This window comes from Eutrigla gurnardus (genome assembly GCF_963514095.1).
Source record: "Eutrigla gurnardus genome assembly, chromosome: 19".
In the NCBI taxonomy this organism is placed as follows: Eukaryota; Metazoa; Chordata; class Actinopteri; order Perciformes; family Triglidae; genus Eutrigla; species Eutrigla gurnardus.
Window position 1 is genome coordinate 3,464,734 of NC_139930.1, and position 23,928 is coordinate 3,488,661.

Below are 23,928 nucleotides of genomic sequence, written 5' to 3' on the forward strand. Positions count from 1 at the left end.
CATAAGCGAGAGCACGTTTCCCCTGTACTCGCTTCCTTCGTTTTAGGATTGATTTTAAGATTCTGCTGTTTGCTTTTAAGTGCCTGAATGCGTGGCACCGTTCTACCTGCTGGAGCCTTATGTTCCTTCAAGGTCCCTCAGGTCCTCCTGGCTGTTCCTAAGTCCAGGCTGAAGCTTCGGGGGACCGGGCCTGGGCAGTGGCGGCCCCGAGGCTCTGGAAGGAGCTGCCTCTGCATGCTAGGCAGGCCCCCACTCTGCAAGGGTTTAAATCACGCCTCAAGACACATTAATTTTCTTGGCTTTGACATAGCTTGAGAGACTTGTGTTTTTATGTGACATACTGTGTATGTGTTATTGTGTGCTTTTGTGTGATCTGTTGTTTGACTTGTACACCACTTTGGTCAACTCTCTTGTTTTTAAGGCGGGGCTTACAGCGTCTGACCAATCACAAACATGGACAAGTCTACTGTCAGCAGAGTGGCATATTTATATGTATCCATCCATCCATCCATCCATTGTCTACCGCTTATCCTGTATTCAGGGTCGTGGGGGGCTGGAGCCGATCCCAGCTGTCATTGGGCGAAGGCAGGGTACACCTGGACAGGACGCCAGTCTATCACAGGGCTAACATGTAGAGACACATATTGTATTAGACAAATATGAAGAAGTTAAACACATATTCAGAATAAAAGAAACCGTATAAACTGACAGATACAGGAAGAACAGCTGTTATAAACCACTGACTGTGTGAATGTGTAAATTAATAGACTTATGATGTCTGGATCACCATAGATCTGACTAGAATACTTTATTACGTTAATGTGGTGCTTAGATTCATACTTCTGGAATAGAAGATACTTTATTGATTACTTTTAGGAACATATTGTAAGACAAATGTAGACGCATTCTTTCAGACGCAACCTTGCGGTGTGTAACAGACGTGGAGCAAATCAAAGATATTATGACTATGAACACATCATTCAGAGTGGTAAGGTTTCCTTCATGTCTGATATTCACCACACGACAGTCAGGGAGACAGACAGGGAGACAGACAGTCTGCAGGGCTGTGAGACGCCACTCAGACGCTCTGAAACAGACCATCATAAGACAATGTCTGATATGAATATGTGAACAGAGAATATAACCTTATTTACATCCTGGGGCAGAAAGAATATTAAATATTGTCATACTGCCATGAAAGTATGACAATACTGGATATAAGCAACACATGGTTTATTATAATACACACATGTATCTAATTCAGCTCTGGATACTCAGTGATATCATGAGTCTATACATTTACACATTGACAGTCAGTGATTTATTACCCTTGTCCTTCTAACTGCTGCATTTAGTCTGATTAGGACTTCTGATGAATGTATTATGATGTCATGTGATCTGAGTGGACAGTAGATGCTTCTGTATGAGTTGAACATCTTGAAGGTAACCTTCTCTGGAGCAGGTAAGCAGCATCAGTTACCATGGCGACCTATCTCGATAACCTCAAATCCTGCTCCTGTCTGGACTTCAGATCAGCCAATGGCTAAATTCAATGTCAATAGCAGGTTTCCACCAGTAGAGGGCAGTGACTATGTATATTTATAACACTATGTAGAAGTCAAATACTTTGCACTGAAATGTGAAGATTAGGACCTGAACCTACCAACAACACTGTAGAGAGCTGGTTTACTACACAGTCAACAACAGGAGTGTGTTCAACAACAGTGTGCTGACCTCTGACCTCTGCTGCTTGATTCATAGCAGTAAAAACAGGCTGGGAGTTTTCTTCAAAGTTTATTCATTGATGCAGATATTGTGTACATGAACTGAAGACCCAGCCAACTCTTAAAAACAAGACTCATTATTCATCCAGGTCAAACCGAAGAACTGAACGTTTAACCAACAGTAGTGATGACTTAAAAACAGAATATCAGTATGAAATCCTACGTATTAAATAATATAAACTCTCACTGCTAATTAATGACAGACAGTAAAAAGTCAAATTCATTTTCACAATGAGCTTTTCACTGCTTCTGTGAACTGAACCAAATCATAAAACATAGAGTAAAATGTTGTACATGGCAACATTGGACAAGCTTTACATTGTTCTCTGAACGGAATGGACTCCTCTATGTACACACACACACACACACACACACACACACACACACACACACACACAGTCTATGACTCGGCCTGCTGTGGAGGAGGAGGAAGAGGGGGAGGAGGAGGAGTTCTGGACCTGCTCTGCTCCTCTGTCCCCGTCCCGTCAGCTGGTCCTGGTCCTGGTCCTGCTGAGCTGCTGGCGTTCACCACCTCGTTCCCACTCTGTAGGAACTTGCGCAGGTCTTTGAGAGCCGGCCTGAGCATCTGCACCAGGGCCAGCAGGGCGGCCTGGGTCCCCTCCAGCGCCTGGGCCTGTCTCTCCTGGGCGAACGCCTGAGCCTCCTGGGAGCGCCGCATCATGTGCAGCAGCTCGTTCTGGCCCTCCAGGTGCTGGGCGATCTGGCGGATGTGGACGTTGGTGACTCTCTGCTCCTGCAAGAGGCGGGCGGAGTTGAGGGCGATGCGGCTCTTCAGCTCCTGAGGTTTGGCCTGAGGCGGCGGCGGAGGCGGGGACGCCGAGGACGAGGCCAGCATCTCAACCGGAGCCTCGACGGCCGCCGCCACCACGCTGGGGGTGGAGTCGCTCACCGTGGTGGTGCAGTACTCCACCACGCCTCCATCCTCCAGGGTGTGGTATGTTGTTTCTGCTGGAGACGGAGCACTTATGAGTCACTTTGTCTCAAAAGTCTGCAAGTTACAATCCAACCCCCAAAAATGAAACTCTAATCCTCATGTCACTCAGAGCAGCAGATCCATCTGCCTCCTCTTTAAACATCTCTAATCAATATTATATATAAATTATAAACATACACAGTATATACACATATATATGAGACCTTCCTTTCTCACACAGCAACTGATCATGTCAGGAAACCAGTGCATGTTTGAAGGGAAGACTTACCATTGAGTGGCTTGGCTTCATCGCAGACTGACCCTGAACCAGCTGGAAGCGCTGAAACAACACAAACAATCAAAGATGAAGAAAGGAAATCCGAGCCTGCAGAAACATTTCATATTTTAATTTCCTGGAGTTTTCGATGACTTCTTTAATTAGTTTAATGTTGTACCATCTGTTCTCTTGTGGGTCGGTTTGAAACCAGCAATTTAAGCCTGTACATCCAGAATACGTATGATGTGACGTTGAAAATAGGCAAATCATGAAACAATCTGTACCATAAGCAGCACTAAATCTACCAGGCTGGACCATGAGAACTTTACATTTGTGGAACACATTTTTTTGTGTGTACAGGACATTGAAAACACATCATGTTAATTGTACGTTTATATTCCCCCCATTCAATTAGGTTAAGTCACTGAATATCAAGCCAAACATATAACGTCATGGGGTCAAATGAACGCGAGGAGAACAGGACGGTCAACGTCATAACTAGACGGGACCATAGAGGAAGCCTACGTCATCTGAGTCTACGTCATCCGCATAATCATCAACACCATCACAAGCGACTCGCAGAAGCAGCGTGAGTGAAGTCTGCAACTATTTAGACAAGTCAGTAAAACTCCCGAGTCCTCCTGCAGACCAGCGCTGCCCCGTGCGGGGGTCACGTGACAAACAGCTGGGACTCTGGCGGACTTACTCTCGGCCAGGGTGACGGTGGTCGCGGTGGTCACTGTCACCGGCAGACTGATCTCAGCATCCGAGTCCCCTGCAGGAAGGCTGATGATGGTCGCCTCTCCCAGCAGGTTACAGATCCGCTGCTGCATCGCGCTGAGGATCACGGGAACTGGAGTGCAGTCGGCGGAGGTTCCCTCGATAGCAGCCCGCGCCTGGGCCACCTTCCGGCGGACCTCCGTCTTCATGTCCGACCACTTCTTCTTGACCTCGGGCAGCTCGCGCGGACACGTGGTGACCGCGTTGACCTTTTTCAGGATGTCCAGCCACGCGTTATTCTTGGCCATGTGCGTGACTCCCGCGTTGAAGTGGTTCACCAGTGTGTGCTTTTGTTTCTCTATTTCCTCCACTATTATCTCCACCTCTCTCTCCGAGAAATTCATTTTTCTCTTTTTCGCGGCCGATGCCATAATTACGGAAACGTCTCTTTTGTGGCGGTAATTGTGCGTATTGTACGCAAAAATAGTAGGATTTACTCAAGTGAAGTGCGCAACGTAATGGCTTCCAGAATCGGCTTCTTCTTCCTACTAACGGCGCTTACGCCAGCTGGGCGTGTAGTCCCGCCCACTGGCGTCCCATTGGTTGGCCGTCTGGTCGTCACGCTGTATTTTCTGTGACTATTGGCTCAGCCAAACGCCAAAACTTCAGCAGCCAAATCAAACGGATCATTCAAAAAGGGAAAGAAAACAGCTCTGACCGCTCTCTCGACATGCCAGCATACAGTAGTAACCTAGGAAACGAGCGTTAAGTCACCAGAGAGAAAGTATTAGAGGTGGGTATAATACAAAATACACATATAAGACACTTTCTGTATGTGCCATTAATTCTCCATACTCCAGCGTTTCTACATGTTTTTAATTAAACAATTAAAAACTGATCCATTCTTCTCTGATACATCAATAAAGGTTAACAGATGTACACAATATCACTAAGGTACTGGTTAAAACAAGGAGGGCAGGTAGATTTCCATCCTCAAAATAATAACCAAACAAAACATTACAGCCTGCTGGATCTGATAAGGTTTATATTAGTGGTGGGACAATACATCCAAATAGCGATATATCATTATACCTTATCGATACACTTGCACCAAATATCGATATAAAAAATTAATAATTAATTTGTATTTGTATTAAAATATGCAGGCGCTATTTACTGATTCCATGCATTAAGCCTGTTAACATTCTGCCCCACCAGAGTCACTACTTTATGACTCCTCTTGGCCTGTTGCCAGTTTAAGGCTATTTGAAAGATGGCGCATGCATGTTCAGTGTGTGTGTGTGTGTGTGTGTTAAAGAGGGACTAAGCTAATACTCTGCCATTTGTTTCACAAACTCTGAAACTGACACCACAATGCAGTGAATAAACACATTCATTCATTTCTTCCTTTTTTCACTGGTATTTTTTCTCCTTCAGATACACAGATATCAAGATGCATATCGTAGATGATTTCTTGCAATATATCGTGTATCGCAGGAACGCAGTTCTTCATGATTCAGTTCATGATTTTATCATATCATGACTGGTGAGCTACTTTGTGATTCCCACACCTAAAAGATGATATATCAGATCAACACATGCACAGTAGAATCTGGTAACATGACGATGAGATGATTTTATTATTATTATTATCTTTAAAGAAAGATCATAAACAAATGCTTTCTATTTGAAAACTTGCTCTTGTATCAGTCCGTTGGAGCGAACACAAAATACTCCGTCAGGCCGAGTTCAACAGCAGAGGGCATCCTGTCATTTCTAGCGCCATCCGCTGTCAGCCTACAGCATGGCACTGAGCATCAATCATAGTCACCATCACAGTTCTCAAGCCTTGGCTCACCACCTTGGAACCTCCAGAGAAGGAAGTGACCATATTTGGAGTGTGGAGGAGCGATGGGTGGATCTGATCACAAACAGCAGAGCTGCACCCCGAGCAGCAGCCTTCATCCAGAGAGACCCAGTAGCGTTGTGTTAATACTGGTGCTGAAATATGTCTGTCATACCCGGCTGAAATATACACTGGTAATAGTAAATGGACCCACATTCAGCGCTTTCCTAGCTTACTGGCTACTCAAGGTGCTTTACACTACATTCAGTCTCTTCTACCTGTTCACACACACATTCATACAGTGCTGGCAGGAATGTAGCTCCTGAAGTGCAGGTGGCTGCCTGTATACATATGTAGAGTAAGAATTGTGATATATATATATATATATATATATATATATATATATATATATATATATATATATATATATATCACAATTCTTGATTATATATATTGATATATATATATATACACCATGTTTCCTGTTGGACCCGGTGTAGATAGCTAGCTGGACACTGTAGATTTGTTTTCGGATTACAACGGAAGCCTATGGGAGGGTCATAACTCACTGCTAACCAATCGCCTCCTCTCGAGTACGAGCCAATCAGAGGCAGAGTAGGGAGGGCGCTCCGGAATTCCTGCTGTAGTCATCATCAGGTTGCCGGTTACCGCAGCTAAATACGCTTCTTTCCTCCGGCGGCGGGTCCAGGTACGTGGGAATAACGGTTTGTCTGGGACGAGCAGTATTTCCGTGACGTGTGCCTGGCGAGCTGCGTCTAAACTCTCCCGTCCGACGCGGTGAAGTTTTTTCTGTACGCGGCGCTGCCGGTTCAGGAGCCTCATCTCGTTTCGCCGGCATCGCACGTAGGTTAGCGTCCCGCTAGCTGGGTTAGCGTCCCGTTAACCAGCTGCGCTAACTCGCCGACTGAGTCCCGGAGAAGTAGCTCGTCCGTCTCAGGGGAACTCTGTGTTCGCGGTGAAAAGTCGGGTTTGTAAGCTAACCGGCTTCTCCTAGCTTTTCCTTTCATTTTGAAATGAAGGGACGTGTGACGTGGTAGTCGGTGCTCCAGACACCCATGATGCATCAGGGCTCGTTGATGCCCACTTTGCTCAGTGACGTATTCTGTCAGTGCCGACCGGGCGAGACACACCCAGGGGTCGACCCGGGCGGCGGGGAGCCCTCCTCGGCTCACTCATGCCCGTCTGAAGCTGCCCCCCCACAGCCCGCGGACCATGATCGGTCAGAGCACCCATGTGACCTGTGTGGTGGTCCCGAGCAGGAGCACCGGTTGAAGGTGCTGTTCCAAGTGCTGGACGTAAACGGTGATGGAGGCATCTGTATCAACGACCTGACCATCGGGCTGAAGAAACTCGGGGTCCATCGCACTGAGCACGAGCTCATGGTAAGTGGACAGATTCCAGATCAGATCTGTCAGGCGTCCTGTATTGTTTCCTGTTGTGTTGCTTTCTAATGGAAAATTAATAATACATTTGCATACCGCCAATTATATTATAGACCAGGGACAGACAACTGTCAGAAAACCAGATTCAAAATGTTTGTCACTGTTATACAATCATGTGAAAATAAACACATAAACGGTAAAAACATGCATCTAAGAATATAACAATAAAGAGGTTGCATGTTGCACAGGGGTTAGATTGACTGTCATTTAGTAGTCTTATGAATTAGGAAAAGTTGTCTGCTGGTGTGTGTTTTGGAGTCCAGAACCTCCTACCTGAGGCCAGCAGGTGTGTTGGGTTCTTAAAGGACCATCCCAGTCTAGTTCTGACCCCCTTTAAAGGACCATCCCAGTCTAGTTCTGACTCCTCTCCATCAGCAGAGGCTCCTGTCTCCATCAGTGTTTACTTCAGTAGAGCTCTGCCTCCCAGTTTTAACCTCCGTTCACTGATGTGGGTTTTAAAAAGTGAGTGGGACTTGTCATTATCGTTACTTTGAACCCCCCACATTTATTGTGAGTCAGTTTCAGTTGTGAATCATTTTAATTTCAGCGTAACAGCTGATCAATAACAGCTGACTGGTCCTCAACATGTATTGTAGTCAATTACCAGGATGTTGATTTGTCACTTGAGAAAATGAGCTCTGAATAGAAGCTCAGCTCATGTTGTTAGGACTCATTATTATCAATGGAAAGAATATAATGCATAAGGAATAACAGGGATGTAGTTCATAAGGGAATGTATTCTGACTACAGTTAACTCATTGATTTGATAACATCAACATAAATTACACAAATAATAATCACACAGATTGCAATTGCATGCCAGCATTAATAGATCCTCTGAATTAACCATGGAATCCATTTCTGTACTTTAAGCTTTTTAATATATTCAAATATGTCATCTGACAGGAGCCAACCACTTTACAAAATGTACCCATATTTATTAGCACCACCGCAATGATACACCTATTATACCTTTTCTTTACAGTTCCCATATACACTGCAGATGTTTTAGTTATCTCATCACTAACAAGAAAATACAGTTACCTCAACTTTGAATGTTCTTCTTTGGTCAAATGTTATCATAATGTCTGACTCCTCACTGCTTCGGTTCGTGGCTGCTTGCGGAGGGGAAGGGGACAGCTTGGCTCACATCGCAGTCCAGGTTTCTGGTGCTTTTTGATTCGATTCGATAAAAGAAGCGTTCCCAGCCAGGCTCTGGTACTCTTTGTAATAAATACACCGAAGAGCAAATCAAACAGCCAGTTCTCAAAACTACGGCCGACCAGCTCAGAGTCGGGTAGGACAGGTCCGGGAATCTCACGGTGCGAGGTGAGACAGGTGGTGAGGTGGTTAACTCCTCCAATGATGATGTTATGTCTCTGCTGGGACAGGCGTTACGGTCTCGGCATCTTTCTTACCGAAGTTCTCTTCATTTTAGTGGCTCGAGGAGCAGCAGGATCGCTACAGGTTCACACGTAGTATATTAAGGCTTATAACTCGGCCTGGTTTCTTTTTCCCACCAACATTCAGGGAAGCAGTGCTAACGCAGCGGTGCTAACGCAGCAGTGCTAACGCAGCAGTGCTAACGCAGCGGTGCTCACGCAGCAGTGCTAACGCTGCGGTGGTGAGAGAGAGAGAGATGGATTTTATTTTGTGGTGTAAAACAACATAATTGAAATTAAAACAACAATTATTACTTTTTTTTCCAAAGAAATGAAATGTTTGTAAAAAACGAGTAAAGAACCAACAGAAGGTATTGTTGGGTACCAGAAAACAGTAAATGCTTTCAACTTAATGGTCCACATGGTCCAGCCATATACTAGGTTTCACCAAGTCTAGTTTGGATGCTGATCCACAACCAGCTCAGAGCGGTTCCTGTCCTGCTTTAATCTTCTTTAAAACTTCATGTGTTGACTCCATCCTTCTAGTTATGCTAGATAAATCCACTGTCACATTTAAAGTAGCGCTGCTCAGAAAGCTGGGTGTATCAGTACTTCTCCAGTATCGCATCCCATCCAACACAACTGTACTACTGTAGTTCTCCTCGCAGGAAGAACCCAGTACATGTTGAGAATTAAAATGCAGCAGAGCTCAGTTGTTGGATGCTGACGTGTGCTTGGGATGACTCAGCAGGAGTGCTACAGGACAATAAGAGAAGGAGGCATCACTCAGCAGAAATTCTCTTGTGAGGGAGGTGTGACCGAGGGGAAACCCTGCTCCTCTCCCAGCCCCCTCCATCTCCTCTGGCTGAGGATTTAATTAATTTCCATACTGCTATCCTGTCCTCTATTGGCTGCAGGACCCGTCCCATGACTCCACAGTGGAACCTCCTAGTATGAGCTACACTGATTGGTCAGGCGCAGCTGCAGTGAGGATGCAGGTTTCTCTCTTTGCTGCATTTCTCTGGCTGCTGATGCTGGAGCCAGCTAAGAGGCAAATCCTGACGTCTTCTGCTGCTGCCATCATTGAATCATTCTCAACATGAGATACTTGCAGTGTGGAATCGTTAAATCGAGAACTGATCATGCCTTGGAAGTTATGTGGCAAGAGTTAGATGGAAGAATTTAGTTACGATCTTTGGACTTGAACCTGGGCATCTGTAAACTGAAGGAAATTATTCATTTTTTAATGTGAAAAAGATCCAGTAAGAAAATGAGACCCTGAGCTGGAGCAGTGCAGTGAAAGAAGTCCTTTCTACAGTTGTCGTCGTCCTCGGCTGACCTTGCTACACTTGTTCTGCTAGTTCAGCTCTTTGAATCCAGCTGGCACACAGTTAAGTGTGTTTGAGTGGAGGCCAGTCACCCCGACACCAGTTTGAGCATGATGCAGGGCATGCTGACTTTTCTGTACCAGAGACTTTTTACCAGGACTCAGTGTAAGCCTGCTGAAAAAGAGATGGAGACCACTGGGAGCTGCAGAGAACCGCAAGCTGGTCTCCAGGAAAATACTGCACAGTCCCCTAACAGTCAAAGTTGCACTCCCCCAAAGAAGACTCCAGTATTAACTGTAACGGCACCACAGACAGATCTTCAACAGGTAGGATAAAGCAGGTAGCTGTGATTTGGTTATCCAGCACCACTAACTCGGTTTTTAATTGTCCTGTGAAATGTATCGCCATCTGCTGGGTCACTTCCCATGTTTTAGTGATGTGATGTGCAGTTGCACCCAGGTAATTGTTGTTACTCACAGAGGTCCAGTGGTCTCCTGTCAGTGCAACATAATCTGCAACAGTCAAATCCTCTTCCTTTATTTTCCTTCTCAGTTTCATAGAGCTTGTGGATTTGAATCATGGTCGTGCCTCTTGACGGTGGCTTTTAGAATGCATCGAGAAATGCAACTTTAAAAACTTCTGCGAGGCCCTGGTCCTCAGCAATATTAATCAGTCTACAGTCCTTTGCATCCATTTTGCAATTGTGTTCGTCAACTTAACAGAGGTAGACTTACTTAACGGCCTGCATTCAGTGAGGGCGGTCTGACACCAGCCGGACTTTTCAACAACAGATGCATGCTTAGCTTTGAGATTATACTTTAAGCTTGAAGTCCTGCAGTGAAACGAAGACTCCTTTCTGCAGTGTGTCGAATCACTGCATAGATGGTTCAATCTTCGTTTCTTATATATTCACACTTCCAGCCCACATGGCCGACAGGTTTCTTTTCCATCGCGTTCGGAACTCCATCAGCCATTATGGAGGACAGTGACGGTCTTTATGATGGATCTACAGAGTCAGTAAAGCGCCAACATTGAAGTATTAAACAGGTACGTCTGTTAAGTTATCATTAAGCTAGCTGCTAATAGTAATTTGGAGCGACTGTGGCTCAGGTGGTAGAGCGGGTTGGCCAATGTTCGGAGGGTATGCGGTTCGAACCGATCTCAAGAAGTGGCGTATGTATGACACGCCAACTCGTATGCCATTATGGCGTGTTATCACTACGCACAATCGCCTTTTCGCGTGTTTATCAACGCCGAACCCTAACCCTAACCCTAAAGGGCGTTTACATACACGCGGATGTGATGGGTCGTTTCGCTAGAGGGCGCTGACAAACACGCGGATATGATGGGTCATTTCGCTCAGAACGTACACATACAAGCGGATAGCTCGAAGTGCATACAGATAACGCCACAGGAAGTGGCGTGTATATTTACGAAAAGTCATGATGCCACGTTGGACTGTGTGTGAATGAATGGAACTTGCAAAGCGTCTTTGGGTACAGAAAAGCACTATATACATTGAATTAATTGTAGGGACCTCACCATTGAGACTACACAATGCGGCCTTTACAGAGACCAAAAGCCTTCACATGCGGTCAGAACAAAGGGACAAAGGGGATAAAAAAAACTACAACCGCCATTTTGGTTTCACTTCTCACCAAGGTGCGAAGTGCAACGACACACAACTGGTGCCCTATTGGCTGACAACCACAGGTACCCCAGGGGGTCCCCGGGAGCAGCCGTGAGGTATAAAACCCGGCGCAGTCTTAAGAACTTTCTCTTCCATCGCAACACCACGTTGCAACAGGGGGTGAGCTCCTCCACTGCAGCACACCGCTGCAACAGGAGGCAAACGTCTGCAGCGTTTCCTTTGTCTTAGGTAGGGTTGGGCACCGAGATCCGGTTCCTAACGTCCGGTTCCGGAACCGTTACGAAGATGTTTGAATTTCGATTATTTTTTTCGGTTCCTAAATGCCCACACTAGTTTGTTTATGCGGTTTGTTGCCAGTCCGCCGAACGGAGAAGAAGCCACTGAACACCAACGAAGAAGCGTCCACCGGAAGTGTTTGCATCACCGAGCGAGTCGAGCATGGATAACGTGCGTCGGCGGTCCAAAGTGTGGCTTCACTTTTCTAAAAACAACGAAATCTTGGTAAAATGCACTTGTGACAAGATTATTTTGTGCATAGGAGGGTGCACGACAGACACGAAAAAGCACCTCCTCCGAGTTCATGGAGTAGAAATAAATGTGTGCCCCGTCTTTGACGCGCTGACCGTCCTCCGCTGCGTCTTCCTCTGGGTCCGGCTCTGGGTCCGGGTCCGACCCCCAGCGTGGCACCGCAGTGACTGCACTGCAGTCCGAATCCGGAAAGTTAAACAATAAATAATGTCTTGCGCCAACATTGAGGCAGCTAACAAATTAGCCCAGGTATTTTTTCATAGACAATTTACGACCTGAGATCGCTAACGTTAGCCAGGCTGGTGACTCCGCGATGTGCTGAGCCTACTCCGTTCACCTTAGCGGCAAAGGGGAAGATGTCGGTGCAACAAAAGGAAGGTTTTACAAGTTGTTTCTTATTGTTTATTTGCTATTCTGCACCAGGTTAACCCATCAGTGGGAGCACGGTAACATGTTAAAAGTACCTGCAGCATCATACACTGTAAATGTGTTTTCATGAGGTTTTCAAAAATAAAGCTCTCTTGAGGAAAGTGTACCCCTGTGAAAATGTAGTCATAATTTATAATATTTATATTAAAATTCATAGATTTGATATTTATATTGTACTTGAAAACAGCCCTGTGAGAAATTCATAGTAAAGTTCATAAAAAGTAAAAAGTTCATAGAATTAAAATTGATGGAGAAGGTCGGACTATTTCATTCAGAAAGACCGTTGGTTAGCTAGCTCATTTAAAATATCCTAAACTTTTTTTACCCTGCCTCTTAAAAGAATCGGAATCGAGCATCGTTTGGAACCGGAATCGAAACAAGGAATCGGAATCGTTAAAATTCAAACGATGCCCAACCCTAGTCTTAGGCCACAGTCTTTTCCCCAAACTCGCTGGACGAGAGAGGGACTGTTTTCCCTCCTTTTTCCGCGACTCGCCTTTTCTTTTATTATTTTGGATCTCGAGAAGATCGCCACAACCGCGCGATTCTTTGTTTGCCTGCAGAAGAGGAACGAACGGTTCCTATATTTCAGCGACCAGCAGGAAGGATAACCTCTGCGCCCCACTCCTGTCTGAAGTCAGCTGACTAAATCGCCAAGCCGTGCGATTCTATTGTTGCCCGCGGAAGGAAGGAACACGAACTGTTTTCTTCATTCGAGTTGATCAACGAGAAGGATAACTGCTATGCCCCGCTCTCGTCAGGAATAAAGAAGTGTTATAAAATTGTCATGTCTTTTTTATAATCATATAATAATAATAATAATAATAATAATAATAATAAGCTTTATTTGTATATATCTATTACTGTACTTTATGTACTATTGTAATGAGTTTAGTAATTTAGTAGCTTAATTAACAAAGAAAAATGCGAATAGATTTTATTTTTGTTTAGCCCTAAGTAGCGTTAGACAGAGCTAGCTAACGCTAAAACTCCTGCCCACCTAATTTAACAGGATAACGCAATTATGTGCCTGAAAAGTCGCCCAACAACCAGACAGAACCGGTAGCTGCTCTACCAACTCTATAGCCCTTTTAAGACTGCCCTTTCATTACAGGAGTATTTAGCCGTTATTCCGCTTCGTCATCGGTCTAAACGCTCGCCGAGGTGGAAAGGCAGAATATTACGCCTCTGAGACCAAACGGAGGTCGTCACAGAGCTGCAACAGAGGCGAGACGAGTCGATATGCCGTTCTATCTAAACGCTCCGAGCACCCGAGGCGGAAAAGACGCAACGTAGTGAAGACGTGTTACCAGGGCGACACGCCGGTGGTGGATTTAACAAGCTCAAAGCGTAGATCCGAAGAAGATAAAACGCCAGTAGTTGCTTGTACGAGGCCGCCGTTTTACGCATTCCCCAGCAACTTCGCTTGTGGTTGAAGAGTCGTGTAAATATGCAAGACGAGCAAACCTTTAACCTTCACTGAATCATTTCATGTTCACAGAAATTCCTGAGTTATACAACACAATAAAACAAAAGAGAATCTCAAAATGTTTGTCATAAATGTACACTGCAGTTGTCTTACTTGGTTTTCTTTTTTTGTTCTACTTCAGACAACTGTTTTAAACTGTTGTTATTCATGTTGTTTGTATTGTTCTAATTTTAAAAAAAATACTTCCTCTTAATTTTTGGGAATTTTCTCCTCATGGTAGCGAAAATGGTATTGAGTATTTTCCTGGGTATCTGTATCGAGTTTGAAATTCTAGTATCGTGAACTCTACTCCATAGTCTCAGAAAATCCTTTAGGAAACACTGAAAACTAGTGTATAATAATAGAACTGACAGAGTCCATTATTCATTTACATTTCGGGCATTTAATAGACACTTTTGTCCAAAGCAACTTAGAATAAGTACATTTGTCCAAAGAAAGCAACCACAACATATCATTGCCGATAAAGTAAGAGCGAAAAAATAGAAACAAGTGTTAGATCCTCGTCTGAGTAAAGTAGTAGCTGTTCAGCAAACATACCTCAAGAGCAACAGTGCTATGATCAAAGTACTACAGCTAAGAACATAGAAGTGCTATTTGTTTTTTTGTTGTTGTTTTTTTTTTTGGGGGGGGGGGGGGGGGTTGTTAGTGGGTCATGCTATGCAGAGTCGAGGTGAAGTCTGAACAGGTGAGAGCAGCTGGAGTGGCAGTGTTTTCTGTGGTGATCCAGGAAGGGCCAGGAAGTGGAGAGCCTGCAGGGAGGCATACGCTGAGATGGTGTCCGGATTCTTGACTGCAGACTGGTACTCCATTAGTAGTATCTTTACCTTTTGATACTCAAAATTCTGCTAATACTTCAGATATGCTTTTACTAATATAATACATACTTTTACTTACGTAAAGTAACATTTTTAACAGACATTGGATAATATGCATAAATTGTGTCTTGATTATCATGCCAAAATAATTGTGATTCACAAAATTATCATAATAATCATGAAAATATGCTGAAAACTTGCACTTGAACATACTGGAACAAATGACAAGGTCTCCCAGCATTGATAATGAACACATTTTTAGAGATGTACTTTTGTTGCCTGTATTTTTTTTTAATCAGATTATTTTTTACACATGTCTGCCTTGACAGTGAGCTTGGTGGCTTTTTCAAGTCACATAATGGAAATTTACAGCAATCAGTTCATTGTGAGTGTTTTTGATAACAATCTGTGAGGAAATTATCCCGTCTCAGGTCTTGGAGTCGTTTACAAGGTTCAAGTTTGATATTATAATATTAATAATAGTGTATTTATACTGTACATCTTAGTTCTACCACTTCTGCAGTATCATCACTATGCCATTATGACATATTGTGACCTTAAAAACAGATGTAATGTACTAAAGTTTGAAACCTTTTTAAGCAGTTGTTTTGCAGTGAAGAGTGGCCTATGAGCTGGTCTCCGTCCTGTCCAGTGGTGCACATGGTTGATTTCTTTTTGTTTTGCATGGTCAGTCAGTTCTTGCTAGCAGAGCATATCATTTGGCAAAGTATTGCTCAAAGAGACAAACATGTAGAGTTCCTCTTTGGCCTGCACATCCAGCTGTTTTTTTCTTCAGCAGCCATTGAGTGAGTATATATTCAAGCTCCAGTGAGCTTTCTTTCCATGTAGAATTCCTTCTAGTTGGCTTGGCAGGCGATATTGGCAGAAAGTGCCGTGGACTGTCTGAGATTACTAATAACCCAACGTGATGCTGTAAAGTCGTTTGAACTGCTGGGTGCGTCAACAGTGACCAGATGGCAGGAGATGGTGGAAGCTTAATCTACTGTTTGTGACATCACTCTGTCCACAAAGCTTTAGGCCGACAGCACTGAATTACTTCATGTTATTATCCTATACAGGTCATGTTCATGTGTAGCGTTAAAGCATCATGCCTGCTGAAACAGCTGACATCACATAAATCCAGTACTCAAAGGTTTCTCCTGTCTCTTCTCTCCTCACAGAAAATAGTGAAAGCAGGAGACAAAGACCTGGACGGTCAGTTAGACTTTGAGGAGTTTGTTCATTATCTCAGAGACCACGAGAAGAAACTTCGGCTGGTCTTCAAGAGTCTGGACAAGAAGAACGATGGTAAGAAAGCTTGTATCATTTGATGACTTTAAAGGCTCAGATCACACTAAGATGCATCGCAAAAGATGACTCCCGTTTAAAAACTCCTTTCAGCAAAGTGGTCAAACAGCTGATTATCCTGTGTAGTGGGGGTGTGACATCATTAACCAGGTGATCAGATGTGGATTCCAGCAGATGTGGATTTCTTGATGTTCTTGATGTTGGATGAGGAGGAGGGAACAAAGACCATGGAAAGTTGCATATCGAAAAAATAGTTCATCCTCATTAAAAACCACTAATGTCAACCTTTTATTGTACGTTCTGACCACATCTACCACTGTCAAAACAGAAAGGAAGTGGTTCAGTACTAAAGCCTGCCTCTTGCTCCATTTGATTGGCTACCTGTGCCAAGTGACATTGGCAAGTGGTATGACTCCACGCCTGGCACTGAAAATTTGATAATACTGCAACTTGTATGTGCCTCGCAAATCCCCACCTTAACGTGGGTGAGGAAAAACGCTTGAGTGATTATACGCCAATAAGCCATAACATTATGACCACCTGACTAATATTGTGTAGGTCCCCCGTTTGCCGCCAAAACAGCCCTGACCCGTTGAGGCATGGGCTCCACTAGACCTCTGAAGGTCTAGTGTGGTATCTGGCACCAAGCCGTCAGCAGTCCTGTAAGTTGTGAGGTGGGGCCTCCATGGATCGGACTTGTTTGTCCAGCACATCCCACAGATAATTGACTGGAATCAAATCTGGGAAATTTGGAGGCCAAGTCAACACCTTCAACTTGTTGTGTTCCTCAAACCATTCCTGAACCATTTCTCCTTTGTGGCACGTTGTCCTGCGGAAAGAGACCACCGCCATCAGGGAATACCGTCTTCAAGAAAGGGTCTACATTGTCCCGAACAATGCTTACGGTGCTACGTATCAAAGTAACGTCTACATGAGTGGCAGGACCCGAGGTTTCCCAGCAGAATATTGCCCAAAGCATTACTCCACTGGCTTCCCATAATGCATCCTGGTGCCATGTGTTCTCCAGGATTGCCATGTGACAGGGGTCAGCATTGACACCCTTACTGGTCTGTGGACAGGGGTCAGCATTGACACCCTTACTGATCTGTGGACAGGGGTCAGCATGGACACCCTTACTGGTCTGTGGACAGGGGTCAGCATGGGACCCTGGCTGGTCTGTGGCTACGCAGCTCCATACTCAATGTACTGTGTGTTCTGACACCTTTCTATCAGAACCAGCATGAACTTCTTCAGCAGTTTGAGTTCCAGTAGCTCATCTGTTGGAACATTCAACAAGAGCCAGCCTTCACGCATCAATGAGCCTTGGCCCCTCATGACCCTGTCGCCGGTTCACCAGTTTTCCTTCCTTGAACAGCTTTTTATAGGTACTTGATGGATGAATGTGCGTCTAAAATTCTGCATGAAAAATGCAGGCGTACCTGTGGTTTAACTGGTGACACGTCTTGGTGTGATCAGCCTCTACCTGTGAAAAAATAGGAAGGGGCCCATCTTTCTTTGCCTATGATGCTTGACAGTGTTGTGTCACAGAGCCTGTACTTAAAAATGCTGCTTCTATAATAGTGTATCAGCAAAGGAACTGCTACTCTTATAAGAACACGCTGGCCCCAGTGGTGAAAAAGGGAATAGCAGTGAATTTTATTAGAACATTTTAATTGATGACTTTCATTTGACAGTTTCAAAAAGGGGAGAGGGAGAGAGGATGACATGCAGAGGTCCACAATTTGAACTTGGGCTGCTGTAGTAAGGACTCAGACTACTCTACCCGGTGAACAATGAATAATATGAAAGAACGTGTTATCATGACATAATAATTAATAAATAATAATGCTGATTCAGCCCAAATCCAACCAGTTTTAGTTAGTACACAGGACGACGGATATCCTGCCTTTAATCCTCAGTATGGGTCAAGATCCAAAACAACTCAGTTCCCATAACACGAGAGAAATAGCGTCTTTTCATAGGACCAGTTTGTAACTGCAGCTTTCTATTTATTCATCTCTAAACTAAGTTCAATCTGAGATAACCTGATGAAGTCCTCATTATACATTGTGTGTTTATAGGCTGAGTAAACTGACCAGTATGCATGAAATCATCATCTATGAATGAATAAATCATTTATTTCTTATGTCTTCCTGTGGTGTAGGGCGGATCGACTCCCAAGAGATCATGCAGTCTCTGCGTGACCTGGGAGTGAACATCTCTGAGGTGCAGGCGGACAAGATCCTCAAAAGGTATTAGAGATGGTGGATCATTCACAATCTCTTCATGTTCTGTTGGCCTACTGCTCAGAAGGTCTGAGTTGCCTCCGATATTGATCTTCTTCACTCATGATGATTTTAACAGAGATAATAACAGAATCATTCAGACACCAGATGTTTTATTTACATGTGAAACAGTTAGATGAAATGATTGAAACTTGAGGTAGGATAGGAACGGTACTGTATCGTCCTCTTAGGGAAACTGTTTTTGCAGTGAGGATTCATTGGTACGACAACACAAAAACAGAATAGACACAAGACACTTAACCTTTCACTCATTGCACCAGTCATAATCACTGTTGTTTGTAAGGAGGCTAAAACGATAAGGACGTCAACAATCCCATCACAGTCACTTACCTGGTCCTATACAATAAGATTTATTTCTAACCTAACTCAAAATATTGTCACTGTTCAGAGACAGAGAAAGAAAAGGAAATAAACACAGACCTGAAGGTTACCATACAGGTGTTTTAATTACTTTTAGTGTGAATGACTGTTTGCTTCTGTGTTTTGAGAGGACTGGGTACCGGGGCACCTGGGTACCTACGGCCTGAAGTAAAAAAACGCAAAAGCAGTAAAAAGAGGGTGCCTGGGCTTCCAAAAAACCTACTCTGCTTTGTTAAGAGATCAGGATCTGTAAAGGTCTACTAGACTTTTCAGATTGATGCCTTGCAATCAGCTGGCAGCGATTACAATCTTCTTCTGGGCTTCTGTTGCACTACCAAAGCAGCAGATGTTTCAAACATTCAACAAAAGCACGATAAACATCTCAACTATTGAGTGGTCAACATCAGATGAGACCAACCTTTTAAGAAAATAAAGCCTGTTGGCCCTTTTTTCTGAGTAAGTTTTGTACACTGGTCTCACTTCAACTTGTGATCCAAAACAACCCCAAGATCCTGGTCTTCAGTGACTGAGACCAGGGACTGTCTGGCTGTCGTCTGGTGGTTGTCTCTAAAATCAAAAGACATCGCTTTTGTCTTTGAAGTGTTCAGGAGGAGACGGACTCATCACACCACTTTAAAAACCTGTCTAAGACTAGTCTGTTTCTGCCCATCACCCTGGAGGACTAGGACTAGTGCCGTATCGTGTGGCAGCAGGGTGGGAGCTGGTTCAGCTGTTGGTATATGAAGCAAACAACAAGGGAGAGCAGACGCCACCTTGGGGAGAGTCTGTGTGGGTGATAATCTTGCCAGAAAAAGAAAGGCCCACCTTCACCCGCTGACCTCTCTGACTTAGAAAGGGGAGCACCCAAACAGTCAGGCCTCCATCCAGTGAAAGGTCCAAGGTCCTCAGCTGGACTCCGGGTTGGATGTTAGGATGCAGAGAAGTCAAAAACATTTATTTGAATTTTTTTTTTTTTTTTTTTTTTAATGTCTCAAAAAATGAATAGATATGGTGCAGCAGGGTTCCGTAGAAGTGGCACAATGTGTTCAGCCCAGACCGATGGAGGGTTTTCCTCATGGCTCTGATGCCCTGCCATGCTCCCTTGGATTACCCAGAGCCATATTATCCTCTACGTTTTGATTTAGAGACGTTCTCGGCCATCTTTATTTGTCTTTGCGTTTCTCTTTGTATGTCTCTCTTTGCTGTCTCATCTTTTGGAATATGGGCCAACTTTTTTTTATTTAAAAGAAATTTTAGTTTTTGCGATATCCAGGGCTTATTATTGGGAACATCTTAAGTGTCTTATGCTGGGCTCACACTACAGGCTTTTAAAATATCGATACCAATTTTGAAGTCGGGTTTACATCACGCACCTAAGGACAACCTCCACCGATGTTCTTGTCTCTAATCACAAACACCCACAGGATGTTATTAGATGTGCAATGTGTTGAGTATTGTGATCACATACATTGTGATTTATCACCCGTTCCAGCTGCAAATGATGCAGTTTGTCAACATCTCTTTTATTTAATAAGATGAAAGCTTTAACTTTGGTCACCGCTCTTCAATAATTTTATTGCAGTTAGACCAACACACATCAACTTCCTGTCAATCAACTGATTTTACCCATGACCACGCAGAAAACATGTCGCTTCATCTAGTTACCAAAAGGTTTCATTGGTATTTGCAATATAAATAATGAATCATAATGATATGAGATAATGATAAAAGATTGAAAGTTGGCGTCCCTGTATGGATACAATGCTGCCTTCAGTTGTCACTACTGTGGCAGCAGCAGCTGCTCACGTTGTTGAGGTTCAGTGTGACCTTTGTCTAGATCCTCTAACTGTCTGTCTGTCTGCCTGTCTGTCTGCCTGTCTCTTCCTCTCTCTGGCTGCTCTCAGAATAAGGAGGGGTCATATCTGGGCCCCTATCTTGTAGTAAGTAGTAGCTTCTATAGTATCGCTTGTTCAGCCAGTGTTACGCCAACTATGTTTACATGCACCAGATATTCCTGTTTTGTACCACTGCCAATACTACTGCTACTGTTAATACTAATACTACTGTTAATACTACTGCTACTGTTAATACTACTGCTACTACTGTTCATACTACTACTACTACTGTTACAGCTATGGTCTACGATTTGGAATTTAAAAAAAAACCATTCAGTCTATCAGCCGTAGGCCTGCATAGAAATTGACCAATGGGAGCCATTGCCTTGGAAGGCTCCCATTGGCTCGTACCCTCCATCCAATCCCCTCGTCTCCCCTGAATCGTGGAACACTGAGGGGAGGGGTTTGGATGGGGGGCGGGATGCTTTTTTCAAATCTGTCTCAGAGTCTCAACTGATTTTCAGAATGTAGACCATAGCTTTAATACTACTACTGTTAATTCTACTACTGCCAATACTACTACTCCTGCCAATACTACTACTATTAATATTACTACAACTGTTAATATGACTCCTACTGTTAATACTACTGCTACTACTATTAATATTACTACTACTGTTAATACTACTGCTACTACTAATATCACCACTACTGTTAATATTACTACGACTGCTAATATTACTACTACTGCTAATGTTACTACTACTGCTAATATGACTACTACTGTTAGTAATACTACTACTACTATCGTACTACCAACACCAAATCCAGATGAACCCATATCCTGGTCTGCTCTAGAGTTCTTCCTATAGTCTGTTCAGACGGTGTTTCTCTCCACTAGGTGGCGCTGTAACGCTGCTGGTGATGTTGGGAAATTCATTGACTCAAAACAGAAAATCCTGAGCGTGTTCTATTCCTGCTCAATGTGGAAAGTGTCCTTAGAGACGCTGTCAATAAAATAGTATTGAAAATGGAATTGGTTTGTGTCCAACAGAGCAGCACGGAAACAGGAAACAGGAAGTGTGTCACAAAAAAACACCAATTGAAACACATGTTGTGAATGTAAATGTCCAAAGAATGCTGAATAATGTCAACACATCACACAGTCATGACCTGACACATATCAGATAGAGTTAATTGTCATATTCATAATAATAGTGGAACATGAGTGTGCAGGTAACATAGTTATTGACCAGGTGCTCTTTTGTTCAGTGACTCAGATGAAACTGCACGGATATGCTGTGATAAGATGCTGAACCAATGTGTAAACCTGTCCCCGGTGTAACTGTCTTACTGTCCGTCCCCCAGTATGGATCAGAACGGGACCATGACCATCGACTGGAATGAGTGGCGGGATTACCACCTCCTGCATCCAGCAGACAACATTCCTGAGATAATCCTCTACTGGAAGCACTCCACGGTGAAGCTCACACTCATGCAGCACACTCGGGTGTTTGTGTGGGCGATGTGGAAGAAGTTAGGGCAGCTCAACCCTCAAACCCTCTACTGGTACAAAGCAGGCTGCTCACATTGCATTTTGCTATCAGCTGATCTGGAGCCAGACTGTGGAGTGTTAGTGAAGAGTAGTCCTGACCCTTTCAGTTAGCCCATAAATTGCTGATGCTAAGTGCTTATGCTAATCACTAGCATACACATATCCCAGGCTTGCATGTAAACTCAAGTTTCCAAATCTTTATGAGTGTAAACTGTATTTTGTCGCTACAACAGACCTTTACAGCTAACCGTTATCATAACAGTAGCCAGCATGCTAGCGATTAGCATCGGCTAATGTAACACAAGCATAATTATCTCAACAATATTCTCTGACTTATATTTTCTACATTTCATATCACGGATATAGTCCACAACCAGATTCTTTGCAGAGCTCTTTACATTTTTTGCACATAAGAAGGTTTCCAGGTTCATCGTTCAGAGTTGGTTGAGCCTGCTTTCTGAAATACATACCATGTCTGCTCCAGATGTCTGCCTAAAGTCTGTTAAGACAGTGTTTTCTCTCCACTGGGTGGCGCTGTAACTCTTCATTGACTCTTCATCCTGAGCTGTTCTAGCTGCTCAATGTGGAAAGTGTCCTGAGATAACTGCTGTTGCGATATGACACTATAAATAACATTAAGTTGAATTGAAAAGGATGCTGGTAAAAACAAGAGAATAATCATTTCTGATCATTTTAATAATTTCTCATTTTCAGTCCGACTAGGATTATATTTTTACATTATGTTTTTAACTGGACACTTCGTATATTTCTCTTGTTTTCTTTCTTATTTATTATACTGGTGGTTGTTAATTTATTTGTATGTGTAGAGAGCTGTATATATTTACCATATATGTATATTTGATCTTGACACACATTCACACCTCTCTGTGTGCTTCCTCCTCAGATCTTTGATGTTGGGGAGAGTTTGTTGGTTCCTGATGAGTTCACGGCAGAAGAGAAGAAAACGGGGATGTGGTGGCGACACCTAGTGGCCGGAGGTGGAGCTGGTGCTGTATCTCGAACCTGCACAGCACCGCTGGACCGGCTCAAAGTCCTCATGCAGGTAATGCACAACACAGCGGATGAATTACAAACTTGCTTGTAGACCAACGGAACAAAGGTGAAGCAGTGTGTGATGGTCTCCTGAAGACACGGAGGGTTTCCTTCCAGGGTCTGGACCTGTAAGCATCGAAACCACCTTCTATCTGATATATTCACTGAACTAGTGCAAAGAAAAAGCCACCAAGTAAATGGTGTGTAACGTAGTTGGACAGCGTATTGGACAGTAGTGTCTGCCACGCTGCAGCCTGTTCTAAAGAGGGTTTTTGACTTCGTCGTCCCATTTAGGTAGGTTCGTAGCTTTGGCCCACATTAGAGGTCAGCTCTGTTTGTCCTTGCAGGTTCACGCTTCCAAGAGCAACAGCATGCACATCAGCGGAGGCTTCGTCCAGATGATCAGAGAGGGTGGTGTGAGGTCACTGTGGCGAGGCAACGGCATCAACGTTATCAAAATTGCCCCTGAGTCTGCGATTAAGTTCATGGCCTATGAACAGGTACGCACCAATCCAGTCCTCTATTTTGTTACATTTAGAACTGTTGCGTAACCAAAAATGTCCCGTCCATCAGATCAAACGATTGATTGGAAGCAACCAGGAGACGCTGGGCATCACAGAGAGGCTGGTGTCCGGCTCTCTGGCCGGAGTTATCGCCCAGAGCAGCATCTACCCCATGGAGGTGAGGCCGAGACCATGGCACAGTCTAACATGTCGTCAAACAAGACCTCGCTTGAACAAACCATTGTGTTCCCGTTCTCGAGCAACTCATGACTCATTATGTTTGTATGCAGAGTAGACATATATATATACACATATTCAGTGGATTCACTGCCCATTTTAACTTTGAACCCATCATGTGAAAG

The 23,928-nt window shown here is 43.9% G+C and overlaps 2 protein-coding genes across 6 annotated transcripts in view; one reads left to right on the top strand and one right to left on the bottom strand.

The window, feature by feature from the left end:
• Positions 1-1,306: 1,306 nt before the first annotated feature.
• Positions 1,307-4,569, bottom strand: naif1 (nuclear apoptosis inducing factor 1). 2 transcript variants are annotated; one of them, XM_084036004.1, is made up of 3 exons: positions 3,702-4,569; positions 3,008-3,058; positions 1,307-2,750 (listed from the first exon to the last, which is right to left on the bottom strand). In XM_084036004.1, the coding sequence occupies exons 1-3, from the start codon at positions 4,144-4,146 to the stop codon at positions 2,185-2,187; spliced, it is 1,062 nt and encodes a 353-aa protein (XP_083892130.1). In that variant the 5' UTR covers positions 4,147-4,569; the 3' UTR covers positions 1,307-2,184. The 2 variants fall into 2 exon arrangements, with proteins under 2 accessions (XP_083892130.1, XP_083892129.1); XM_084036003.1 differs by having other exon boundaries at positions 1,310-2,753; positions 3,702-4,564.
• A 1,516-nt stretch (positions 4,570-6,085) lies between these two features.
• Positions 6,086-23,928, top strand: part of slc25a25b (solute carrier family 25 member 25b) — a 51,706-nt gene continuing 33,863 nt past the window's right edge. Inside the window, exons 1-8 of one of the 4 annotated variants that reach the window (XM_084035975.1) lie at positions 6,086-6,964; positions 15,828-15,954; positions 18,119-18,206; positions 20,525-20,560; positions 21,824-21,935; positions 22,915-23,073; positions 23,411-23,563; positions 23,637-23,744. In XM_084035975.1, coding sequence (XP_083892101.1) covers positions 6,638-6,964; positions 15,828-15,954; positions 18,119-18,206; positions 20,525-20,560; positions 21,824-21,935; positions 22,915-23,073; positions 23,411-23,563; positions 23,637-23,744 — 1,110 coding nt within the window. In that variant the 5' untranslated portion in view covers positions 6,086-6,637. Of the gene's footprint in view, positions 6,965-9,689; positions 10,061-15,827; positions 15,955-18,118; positions 18,207-20,524; positions 20,561-21,823; positions 21,936-22,914; positions 23,074-23,410; positions 23,564-23,636; positions 23,745-23,928 lie in introns of those variants that run through there. The other 3 variants (XR_014598963.1, XM_084035977.1, XM_084035976.1) reach the window with 3 other exon arrangements.

Bases quoted from the DNA above. Each gene is read 5' to 3' on its own strand.
- naif1 (XM_084036003.1), bottom strand. From the start codon at position 4,146: ATGGCATCGGCCGCGAAAAAGAGAAAAATGAATTTCTCGGAGAGAGAG. The intron at 3,059-3,701 runs GTAAGTCCGCCA...GTGTTGTTTCAG, and splicing joins CACCGTCACCCTGGCCGAGA to CGCTTCCAGCTGGTTCAGGG. The intron at 2,754-3,007 runs GTAAGTCTTCCC...CTCCGTCTCCAG, and splicing joins TGAAGCCAAGCCACTCAATG to CAGAAACAACATACCACACC.